Genomic DNA, 12,494 nt, shown 5'->3' with positions numbered 1-12,494 from the left:
ACACTAGGGAGCAGTGGTGCAGAGGATGCTGATTTGTTAACATACGCTTCTCCTTTAATCTATTTTGCACAATACAGGGTCTCATCCAAAGGGGGGGGGATAGAGAATTAGCATATATATACACAGGCATCAGGGAGATGGATTAGAGCTGGTCTTTAGAGCCAGATAATGTATGCTGTGGGAACTATGCCAAAGCCTTTAGAGAAACCGCTCCGTAAGATCTCGCCCTTTTCTAGATGGCACATTAATCCCTGGGTGATGCATCTCCAAACAGCACCGCAGCCGCCTCCTAGGCAACAATCTGCTAGCTAGTGCCATCCACGTGATTGCCTTTCTATGGGAGGCCAACATCCCTGCTATCTAGGTGGGTTCAGCGGGCCCAGCAACAAAAGTAAATGGGCCCCATCGACTTGAGCCCCATGTCCCATCTACTTACCATAAACATCATGCAAGCAGCCCAAAGCCCCCAAACCCCAATGGGAAGACAACATGAATGTTTTGTTCTGATTTATTATGAAAAATATATATTTTTTTGACTTTGTGACAATAAGCACATAACATAGACGTATATACAATTCTCTTCATAAATACAAATGATGTACAAACAAATTAAATAGAAAGAATATTTCATGGTTATGTACACATTGCATTGTTAAATTAAAGAGGACAATAATACAAATATTAAAAATACATCTATTTGGTTTCAAAAGAAAAAGAACAACCCCTCTTTGGAGTCCTTCATTCTGCAAACAAAGAAATAGTTTTTTCAAGATCCAGCACTGTTGGTTAAAACTATATGATATTTCGTCATCGGGGGAAGCAGTCTTTATCCACAACACAATTCATTCAAGTCAAGGGAATGTCATAAAGCACTGGGTGTTTGACAAGATGGAAGTTGTATATTGAAAAGGCATTGAGAAAAAACAATGTACAATGCACTACGACTGTCAACCGGTTCATATAAGACTTTCTAGTGTGTTTGTAAAAAAAAAAGAGAGTATCAAACAAACACAAAAATAAATGTCAGTGTGTAAGATCAGTACCATTTCCCTTAAGTCATAGCATAATTCAAAGATCAGGCACTTGATAAGATTGACTTCCCTAAGTATATATGTAATACTCTGAAAGATGGGGCACATTGGTGATTCATTTCCAAACGTAAAGGGAGTCCAGTTTCGGAACCAGAAGGCTAAGATATGACATCCGGCCACTCCAGACTCCAATATCTATAGCCAACTGCCCATCTAAGCTTTCAGTAAACCTTCATCTTCAGTTCTTTGACAGCTAGAACATTGTTTCCCGCTTTGACAGTAAAAAAATAAAAAATAGAAAAGAGGCCACGAAAATGTCCTTGCTGTTACATCCGATTCTCAAGTGGATTGTAGTGGCATCTTATTCATGAGTTGTAAAAAGGTCCCTCTAGATTATTTGAGATGTTGTTTTCTTTTCGATAAGGCATCAAAGGAGTAAAAAGTCCTGCTTCTCTGTAATTGGTGAATCCTTGGCCCTCTTCCGAGGAAAGTTTTCTTTTTGTTCATTTTTAATGGAAAGCAAATTATATTTAAAAATAGTGCAAATGATGCCGGAACATACATTCTACTCTCCAGCCCCCACTTTTCACGTATTGTATCCAAACATTGTCAATGTTGTGAAAAAAGTTCATTTTTAATGAGCAGCATGAATAAATATTAAATAATACATGTTGATTTAATATATCCTCTTCAATTATTTTGAATTGTCATTGAAAGACTGTAAACATGTTCAGGCAAAGCCCTTGTTGGTCAAGGTACTCCTGGTGTCAGAATACTGTTGTTAAACCTAAGGTGGGAAAATGACGAGGGAGAAAGTTACCAATCAAATCTTGAGTTATTTGACAATAACTTCCTTCATAAACTCTTAACAATAACCCGTTTTAATGGGTGGAGCTGCTTACCTCAGTAGCAAAGACACACTCTTCAGTTTGCTGTTCTGTCTGGATGATGAAGACTGGGTGGTACAAGCCTTTAGGGAAGCTCATTGGTGGAACTATTATGCTGCCTTCTGATTTTGTCCTGTTGAAAAGAGATATAGGGAGGGAAAATAGGTCATGTTTGGTTCCACAGGCGCAATGGAATCATACAACAACAACAGAAACTGTGATCTCCAATAGAAAGTTGTGGGTTAAAGAAATACTGATAAAGCCTGAACACTACATAGTGAGAGATCAAGTTGTAACATGTCTGCTAGTAGAAAGCCCTGCTAGGGTGCACTAGGAAATACAAGCATTCCATCCAACTCGAGGGCACTGGTGATCACACACTGCTTCATTGGCACAGTACCGTTTGGCGAGGCATACCTACCGGTCACATTTGTTCTTCGCTTGACAGTCTTCCTCCTTGGCCATGTTGTAGTCAACCATCTTCTGCTTGTAAGCCGCCTTGTCTCCATGTTTGTCTGCGGGGGCCGAGGTCAGCGCTTTATCCTTATTAGACACCTTGTATTGGCCGCCGGGGATGAGGAAGGTTTCCTTCTCTCGGAGGCTGGACGGGGGGTTGGAACCACCTATGGGCTGGTTGTTGAAAGTCTCCAGGTCGTTACGAACAGAAGACGCCGTGGCCTTCCTCCCATGCCTCATCTGGCTTAGGACCACGATGGCAGCACACACCACCAGGGTGAGGGTGACCAGGCCCAGGGCGAAGGAGACAACCAAGGCTGCAGGCAAACCATCTGCCTTGGGCTTAGCAGTGGGTTTGAGGCTGAACTCGCAACGGGATCCCATGAAGCCGGCCGGGCACTGGCACACGGGTCCGGAGAAGTGGGTGTAGCAGGTGCCTCCATTCTGGCAGGGGAAGACGGAGCATGCATCGGCACGGATGCTGCAGTCCTTGCTGGTGAAGCCCAGGGTGCAGGTGCAGGTAAAGTCATTGATGCCATCCACGCAGGTACCGGCGTTGCGGCAGGGGTTGTGGGCGCAGTCATCGTGGTTGATCTTGCAGCGCGGCCCAGTGAAGCCAGAACGACAACGGCACATCAGACTGTGGCCCAGATCCAGGCACTGGCCACCTGTTAGAAAGATGGACAGACAGGGGGGGTTCAAATCACTGCACACAACATGTTTATCAAAACTTGAAGTGCAGGTATGAGTGTCAAAGCTTCTTGTGGAAGGCAAACATACAGTAACAGTCAAAAGTTTGGACGCACTTACTCATTCAAGGACTATTCTTTAGAATTACTATTTTCTACATTGTGGAATAATAGTGAAGACATCAAAACTATGAAATAACACATGGAATCAAGTAGTAACCAAAAAAGTGTTAAACAAATCAAAATATATTTTAGATTCTTGAAAGTAGCCACCCTTTGCCTCGACAGCTTTGCACACTCTTGGCATTCTCTCAACCAGCTTCATGAGGTAGTCACCTGGAATGCATTTCAATTAAGAGGTGCCTTCATTTGTGGAATTTATTTCATTCTTAATGTGTTGAGATGAGGTATGGGCGGTATACAGAAGATATCCCTATTTGGTTAAAGAGTCCATACAAGTCCATATTATGGCAAGAACAGCTCAAATAAGAAAATACAACACAGTCCATCATTACTTTTAGACATTAAGGTCAGTCAATCTGGAACATTTCAGCCATCATGGAGGAGGAGGTGTGATGGTGCTTCGCTGGTGACACTGATTTATTTTGAATTCAAGGCACACTTAACCAGCATAGCTACCACAGCATTCTGCAGTGATACGCCATCCCATCTGGTTTGCGCTTAGTGGGACTATCATTTGTTTTCAACAGGACAATGATCCAACACTCCTCCAGGCTGTGTAAGGGCTATTTGACCAAGAAGGAGAGTGATAGCGTGCTGCAACAGATTACCTGGCCTCCACAATCCCTGACCTCAACCCAATTGAGATGGTTTGGTATGAGTTAGACCGCAGAGTGAAGGAAAAGCAGCCAACAAGTGCTCAGCATATGTGGGAACTCCTTCAAGACTGTTGGAAAAGCATTCCAGGTGAAGCTAGTTTAGAGAATGCCAAGAGTGCGCAAAGCTGTCATTGAGGCAAAGGGTAACTATTTGAAGAATCTCAAATATATTTTGATTTGTTTAACACTTTTTTTGGTGACTAATTCCATGTGTCATTTCATAGTTTTGATGTCTTCACTATTATTCAACAATGTAGAAAAGTGTAACAAAAAAAATCCAAGAATGAGTAGGTGTCCAAACTTTTGACTGGAATAGAACTGTGAATATTTGTTTCCCATACCAACAGGAATTTAGTCGATTACAGATAAGCTTGTGCTCATTCGCACATTAAGTACAGCTCCAGTGTAGCTAATGAGGACCCAGGGGGACAAAATAGCCCACAACATTCTAAGAATAGTTTTTTTACCACCTCATAATGACAGCTTTATCTCACCCCTTATATCCATCTGAGCCAATCGTCTTTTGTACCGTGCCTGTCCTGCATTTTTTACATTTTAGGCGCGGACTGGATGCATGTCGAAACAAAACTGAGTTTATGGGCAAAGAGGAAAACATCATTAGTTTATGTAAAGGTTTACTGCCAAAGAATGTGTCTGCAACACGGTCGGTTGAGTTTTGTTGTCAGACGGACAGATAAGAGTTTTTGAGCGGCTCCATCACAGTGACGATTTTAGCATGTAAATCTTGGTAGGGAATTTTTTTATTTTTTTTTATTTAAATTGTGGGACGCATGCCAGCAAAGCCAACAACACTAAACAATACATTAATTGCATTAGAACAGTGACAAACGGTTTCCACAAACTGTTAGGGCCTACATAAATCTGTCCCAACACCTTACCTCTGCTACATCTGGTTATCAGCGGAGCCTTGTCTGGGAGCAAAACAATTAATTCAGCCTAATTTACTGCCTTTAAAAAAAACGTAGCTGACATGTCTGACTTGCTTAAACATTCTACTGACAACAGATCTACAAATTATGGCATAAGGGGTCCAAGAGAGATTTAGAGGCAATCTTATTGATTAAGACATTGAGCCAGCAAGGATGGACATAGTCAATATAACTATTTGTTCAGTACTTTTGAAATGTACCACGACAGAATTCAGAACATGGGCATTCTTACAGTGTTCTCCCTGTACACCAAGTCAGAATCATAGGATAAAGGGGGCAAAATAAACAGACAATGAAAGCTCTTACAATATTCGATGATTACATTTCTCAAAAACAGGTTGCAGGCTACATGTGCACCACCAAGTCAGAACAGTAGGTGAAATTAAGCTGAATATAGACCAAATGATTAGGGTGAGGCACATGGGATACTAACATCTTACTACACAACAGACTAAATATTACTTTCTTAGCAACAGTATAGATCGCTGGCATATTACATCATTAATGCAGCAGCATACAAGACATTTGACTCACCTCATTGTGCTGTGCTCTCTTGAACAGGAAGGTGGCGCGGCAGTCCATCGTGGGCAAATTTTGTCATCAAACTTTGTTATCAAAGTCTGGCATTCTCTGAATTTATGGTGCTTTCAAGACAACCGGGTTCTCGTGAAAAAAAAAAGGTTGAATCATCATGAGGTCAGTGATCTTCAGGTCGTAGCTCTAGAAAGAGGCCAGAGGTCCAAATGTACAATTCCGAGTTGAATGAAAGTTCAAAACCTATTTTCCCCAGTCGTAGCTTGTCGCAACCCCCGAGGTCCCAGTTGTCTTGAACTCACTAAAGTCAGATTTTGACGTTCCGAGTTAAGTTGTTTTGAGCGCGGCAAGAATCATGCTTCATTGACAGCAGGCCAATGTTGAATGTTTATAATTTTAAACTAGGAAAATAGATCCTTAATCTTAGACTTGGGACCACACAGCCACTCCACTAAATAGCAGGCTAGTGATTGCTTTGATTCCTTCCAAAACACTCATGGTTGAATGTGCGCTTTCCAACTTGTGTAATATTTACGTCCAATGGTCAATTCTCTTAATTGTTAATCTTCATATGACAAGGATTAAAAAGGATTTTCCAGTAGATTATCGACTTGATTCATGATGCTGACTGCTAGCTAAGATTTTGAAAGTATGATGTTGACATGATCAGTCCAATCAAAGCTACTGTAGATATGTGATTTGAGGTAATTTTATATTTGGCATATTACATTGAGCCTTCTTGGATGGGCACTTCTAATATAAAACTCTATAGCAGCACCCAAGGGGCTTGAATTTTCTAGCTCGACCCTAAGAGTTGACAGTGACGTAGTGTCCTAATGTGTGACAGAAAACTGAGCCAATCAAGGGGCAACGCTCCGTATTTTCGGCTGGCTTTCCCCACCACAGAAAGCAATGCGCTAGGCTGAAACATCTACATTTTGTAGCGGTCTTACTCAAGAAAAAAAAAAAAAAAAAGAGAGACCATGTTTGAAATGCGACTTTATTAATGCTATGATATATATATATATATTTCTTACATTATTTGCAAACTGGTATGTGACACGTATTAATGCCAAAATAACATGCAAAACAGGAAAGTTATTTTTTTTTGCTAAAAATGTGGGGCTCAAAAGAGCACCACCTTCCCTGAATGACTGGTCGCCAGTGCTCCATCATAATCAGAAGTCCTGGTAGGTTTCCCTCACCCAGTCAGTGGTTGTGCTGTTGGAGGAATTCTTACCGTTAGCACAGGGGCCATTGCTGCAGCGGTCAATCTTCTTCTCGCAGTTGGAGCCCATGTAGCCGGCAGGACAGCGGCAGGAGTAACCACCGGTCACCTGCTGCATGCAGGTGCCACCATTGAAGCAGGGCCCGTCGGCGCAGGTCATCGCACTGATCTCACAGTTCTTCCCGTAGAAGCCTTGGGGGCATGTGCAGGTGTAGTCATTCTCCAGATCCTGGAAATATATATGTTAGCGTTTCATAGAAGACAATTAAAGACTTTGACTAGTAGTTTTTAATCCTGAGAGATAAATAGAATGCAGCAGTTATGGCAGAACTTACATCGCAGCTGCCTCCGTTCTTGCAGGGGTTGCTGTCACACTCGTTGGTTTCAATCTCACAATTGTTCCCACTGAAGCCCGGCCTGCATGTACAGGTGTAGCTGCCCTGACCTGTGTTGGTGCAGGGAGCATCGTTCGTGCAGGGCTTGTGGTTGGTGCAGTAGTTGAGGTCCTGGTTGCAGAACAGTCCTCCCCAGCCCTCTTTACAGTTGCACTGCCACGGCTGGCCACAGGTGCCATGCAAGCAGCCAGGATAGCGGACACACTCGTCACAGAGGGGTCCCTGCCACCCGAGGCGGCACTTGCACTCGCCTGGCGCCTCACAATAACCATGCTTCTCATTGCAGCCAGACGAGCAGATGGCTTTGGAGATGGAGAGAAAATTAGAATGAGTGTGCCCCTTTCGGATCACAAAACAATCCCCTTTCACTGGGCTCAGACACATCAAGTATTTGTTAAGTACTAAACTACGCAGCTGGTAGACACACAAAAGGAACACATGCCATATTTTTCATGCAAGGGAGCGCACATTAAGTTCCGACGCGTGTCCCTGTTAAACCATAAACTCAGCTCCATTGTTGGCCCGAACAAAAGATGCAGACAAACTCTATATTTGAATCGACATAAGCTTTATTTTCACTAGAAGATGTCGTTGAAATGACAGAATTAACTATTTCAAGAATTGAAATTACACGCGCTGTGCACATCCAGCACAAATCAGTGGCGCAAAAGTCATTTCTGAGAAAAAAAAAAGCATTTTACGGAGATCTCTATATGTATATGTATACCCGTATATTAATCTGAATAACAGCCGGTAAAAAAAATAGAATAAGAATTGGCCTCATCATTTAAAAAACGTTCTGTACACTTACATTCTGAGCAATATTCTCCTTTCCAACCCGACAGGCACATTCTGGTGCCCGCGTCATCACAAGTGTAGTGTCCGAAAGGATCGTCACGGGGACGGCAGTAGTCTGAGCAGCTCTCACCGTGGTAGTGTTCATCGCAGACAACGTGGTAAGAATAACGAAGTTCACTTTGCTCTTCAGAATGCACATCCTGTGACCATTCCTCGCCAATGTCTAGTCTTCTACGGGTGGCCAAGCGGCTGATCAAGTTGTTCTGGTTTTCTATTAAAGAGAGAGAGCGACACTAAGCAGATAAAAAATAAAATGCACTCCTAAAATCCAATCTTGAGGTAATAGCTTCAAAATATCTATATGTCTAATTAAGTGTTACCGCATTTTTATAAATATGTGAAACGTGTTTTATAACTCAAAACGCTTGCGCTGGGAATCACTATTAGAGGAATATCAAAGTCACTTTCCACGGCCTAGAGGGAGTGGGCACTGAAGGCTACCTACCTGTGGACTGTCCGTCGGAGGACTCTGCGTTCCAGGCTTCAACAATAAGCGAGAATGTACCCTTCAATCCACACAGGAAAAATATATACTTTGTCAAAAAGCTGTAAGAGGCGAGATTATATAAAGTGAAAACTCTTCATGAAAAGCTTCATGACATTACCCAATCTATGAAATGTACCACCTGGCATTAACCATTAAAGGCCCAGTGCAGTGATTTCCTGTGTTTTAAATATATTTCCATACCATGTTGGAATAATACAGTGAAATTATGAAAATTATGATAATGCCCTTTTAGTGTAAGAGGTAAAGACTGCCTGAAATATCAGCCAGAGGTGGAGTTTTGGCCTGCCTGGTGTAATCACCAGGTGGTAAATTAGTTAATAGACAAATAAGAGTGTTCCCTTCTCCCAGTCAATCCGAGCACAATTCTCACTTGCGAAATTGCTCTTTATACTAAGAAGCTAGTTTCATTTCTTTTTGACAATTTATTTGAAAACAATCACAGTAAGGTACTTAATTGTTACCAGGAAATTATTTGATCATGAGAAAACCGGCTGCATTGGACCTTGAATTTCCCATCAGCTCTATGGTATATTGAGTATGTTGACAGTAGGCTACTCACCGGCCATTTGAAATGGAAAGGCACTCTGATGGGTTCGCTACTGGAGATGGAGCTCTGGTCAGCACTGAAGATTTCGGTCAGTCCCATGCCATATGTGCAGGGGGGCTCAGATGAGATGACATCTTGAGAATGTTTAAGACAGACTCGGAAGAATATCTGGCAGTCCCTAGACCGTTTGCAGACACTTCGGGTACTACTGAAGGAGTGTACTTTCAACTCAAACACACCAGACGACTCGACCTACAAGAATGATTTAAGTACATATTAGTGGGTAAAAAGCGCAATTGCACAGGTTACCAACACGTAACATAACTATGAATATTGCATGTGTACTCACCAGTTTCGTTGATAGCAACGCCAAAAAACACGCGAATAACAAATGAGCCATTGCGGGAATTGTTTCTTCTTCTGATATGAAAGTATAGCGGACAGCGCCAGATATCCAATAGAGGAAAACTGTCTTGTATCCCAAAACAAGAGAAGAAAAAAAAAATCACGTGCGAAATAGAGCGCACTTCTTGGGAGATTTTTGTTGGGGGTCTTCAGACAATACTTAATAGAAATTGAGCTCACAACGAAAATAAAATCCTTTTGCTCCGCGGAGCAGTTGCACTCTGGACTTCTTTCTACCTTTAGTAACGTGTAGTGGAGCGTGCGCCAGGGATTTTATACTGCCTTCCAGTATCAGAGTGGGGAGGGTGCGGGCGCGCTGGAGGGGGAGTGTGTCAAAGGCTGTGCAGACTTGGCTGCAATTTGGGGACTGTTTACGATGTGCTTTGTCACCAAATTGGATAGGGTAATATAACGAAATGCAAACCCATTTAAATGTAAGACTCTATGGATGCTTCAGCCACAAAGCTGAATGAAAATGTGAAGAAATAGGCTATAGGCCTATACACGTTGAAAGAACTGCGCACATTGATTGCGAAGAGAGCGAACCTTAAACTCGTGTGATTGAAAAACAAAACAGACATAGTTTGATCAGACATTGATTTCAATATGTAGTAAATTGAAAGTACTGGATACATGCAATGTTGAATACACTTTACCGATGGGGAAATGTAGGTTTGCTGTGCAAGCATGATAGGGTCAAAATTTGATTGGCCCCAGTATTGTAATTGTTTTGACGCGTGTCATCATGCCAGCAAACTTGAGGGAGATATTTTATTGTGCCATCGAAAGATTCGGTGGTGTAGTACTGGAGGAGGGTGTGTGTGTGTGTGTGTGTGTGTGTGTGTGTGTGTGTGTGTGTGTGTGTGGGGGGGGGGGTCATGACTACAGCTGTATTATAATCAATGGCTATGCAGCCCACCTTGTCCTTCCATAGGCTGGCTACACTACGTCTTCGCTGCGTAATAATCAGGTAATAAGCACCCAATGTCAGAAGGGCAAAGTTAATCATTTCCATAGGTAGGCACTTTCACTGTCTAATAGCAATGTTTGACTGGACATATGAGGTAGCCTATCCTACACAACAGCACAGCTAATGAAAGGACCCATGCAAATCAGCCATATATCATGCTGCTCGGGTCCAGGCAGAGTAAGCAGCCTACAATCATGACAGATGAACCAATCCATTCCACTTTTGTTGAATAAAAATGTTGGCCTATAAAGACCGATACAATTAGGCCTACGCGCGTGCAGGCAGGCAGGCAGGAGATGCGCATGATATCAGCCAATATGAATTAACCCTGTCCCTCATTAGGTCAGTACAGGTGCATCAAAGCTGGGACCAAAGGACTGAAAAACAGCTTCTATCTCAAGGCCATCAGACGGTTAAATAGTCAACACTAGCTGGCCCCTGCCCAGTCCTGAAATGTAGTCATTGTCACTAGATGGCTATCCCCGGTTACTCGACCTTGCACCTTAGAGGCTGCTGCCCTATGTACATTGTCATGGAACACTGGTCCCTTTAAATAATGTTTACACTCTGTAAAACATTTCATATGTATATACTATATTCTAGTCAAGGCCTATCATATTGAATTATTGATGTGCTTATGCTATTACTTCAGATATACTACATATCCTACCCATATACTGTCCCTATTGTCTATACAGCCACCCCACATATATACACATACAGTGCAGTCGGGAAGTATTCAGACTTTTCCACATTTTGTTACGTTACAGCCATATTCTAAAATAGATTTTTAAATTGCTCCCTGAAATCTACACACAATACCCCATAGTAGACTATTCTTATCTGCAGATCCTCTCAAGCTCTGTCAGGTTGGATGGGGAGCATCGCTACACAGCCATTTTCAGGTTTCTCCAGAGATGTTCGATAAGGTACAAGTCCGGACTCTGGCTGGGCCACTCAAGGACATTCAGAGGCTTGTCCCAAAGTCACCCCTGCATTGTCTTGGCTGTGTGCTTAGGGTAGTTGTCCTGTTGGAAGGTGAACCGTCGCCCCAGTCTGAGGTCCTGAGTGCTCTGAAGCAGGTTTTCATCAAGGATCTCTGTACTTTGCTCTGTTCTTCTTTGCCTCGATTCTGACTAGTCTCCCAATCCCTGCCTCTGAAAAAGGGATGATTCCAGATTTCCTCCAGATGTGATGCTTGGCATTCAGGCCAAATAGTCGTCTTTGTTTCATCAAACCAGAGAATCTTGTTTCTCATGCTCAGAGAGTCTTTAGGTGCCTTTTGGCAAACTCCAAGTGGGCTGTCATGTGCCTTTTACTGAGGAGTGGCTTCCGTCTGGCCACTCTACCATAAAAAGGCCTAATTGGTGGAGTGTTGCAGAGATTGTTGTCCTTCTGGAAGGTTCTCCCATCTCTACAGAGGAACTCTGGAGCTCTGTTAGAATGACCATCAAATTCTTGGTCACCTCCCTGACCAAGGCTCTTCTCCCCTGATTGCTCCGTTTGGCTAGGGGCCAGCTCAAGGAAGAGTCTTGGTGGTTATAAACTTCTTCCATTTAAAGAATGATGAAGGCCACTGTTTTCTCAGTAACCTTCAATGCTGCAGAAATGTTTTGGTACCCTTCCCCAGATCTGTGACTCGACACAATCCTGTCTCAGAGCTCTACGGGGAATTCCTTCAACCTCTTGGCTTGATTTTTGTTCTCATATAGACAGGTGTGTGCCTTTCCAAATAATTTCCAATCAATTGAATGTACCACAGGTGGACTCCAATCGAGTTGTAGAAACATCTTAAGGATGATCAATGGAAACAGGATGCACCCAAGCTCAATTTCAATTCTCATAGCAAAGGGTCTGAAAATAAGATCTGTTAATTTATGTGCCACATTTTCTAAAAACCTGTTTTTGCTTTGTTATTATGAGGTATTGTGTGTAGATTGATGAAGGATAAAATGTACTCAATCGATTTTAGAATAAGGCTGTAACTTCAAATGTGGAAAAAGTCAAAGGGTCTGAATACTTTCCTAATGCACTGTTGTATGTGTATGCAACCAATAAAATGTGATTTGATTTCAACTCCACATAGCAGGTAGGCCTATAGAATCTGTGTTATACCGTTTTTGCTAGGCATATATTTTAAACCTTTATTTAAACTATGAAAGTCAGTTAAAGAACAAATTCTTATTTTCGGCCTAGT

At 42.4% G+C, this 12,494-nt stretch overlaps 1 protein-coding gene across 1 annotated transcript; it reads right to left on the bottom strand.

The window, feature by feature from the left end:
• Nucleotides 1-492: 492 nt before the first annotated feature.
• Nucleotides 493-9,594, bottom strand: LOC135552644 (delta-like protein C). The gene is made up of 9 exons (XM_064984373.1): nt 9,272-9,594; nt 8,935-9,174; nt 8,313-8,373; nt 7,821-8,078; nt 6,950-7,311; nt 6,627-6,843; nt 2,340-3,042; nt 1,934-2,051; nt 493-1,818 (listed from the first exon to the last, which is right to left on the bottom strand). Exons 1-9 carry the CDS (start codon nt 9,320-9,322, stop codon nt 1,813-1,815), a joined length of 2,016 nt encoding a protein of 671 aa, XP_064840445.1. The 5' UTR covers nt 9,323-9,594; the 3' UTR covers nt 493-1,812.
• Between the last annotated feature and the right edge of the window lie 2,900 nt (nt 9,595-12,494).

Source organism: Oncorhynchus masou, chromosome 13, assembly GCF_036934945.1.
Source record: "Oncorhynchus masou masou isolate Uvic2021 chromosome 13, UVic_Omas_1.1, whole genome shotgun sequence".
Classification (NCBI taxonomy): Eukaryota; Metazoa; Chordata; class Actinopteri; order Salmoniformes; family Salmonidae; genus Oncorhynchus; species Oncorhynchus masou.
Note: the sequence above shows the minus strand (reverse complement) of the source record. Positions and strands in the feature narration are given on the sequence as shown.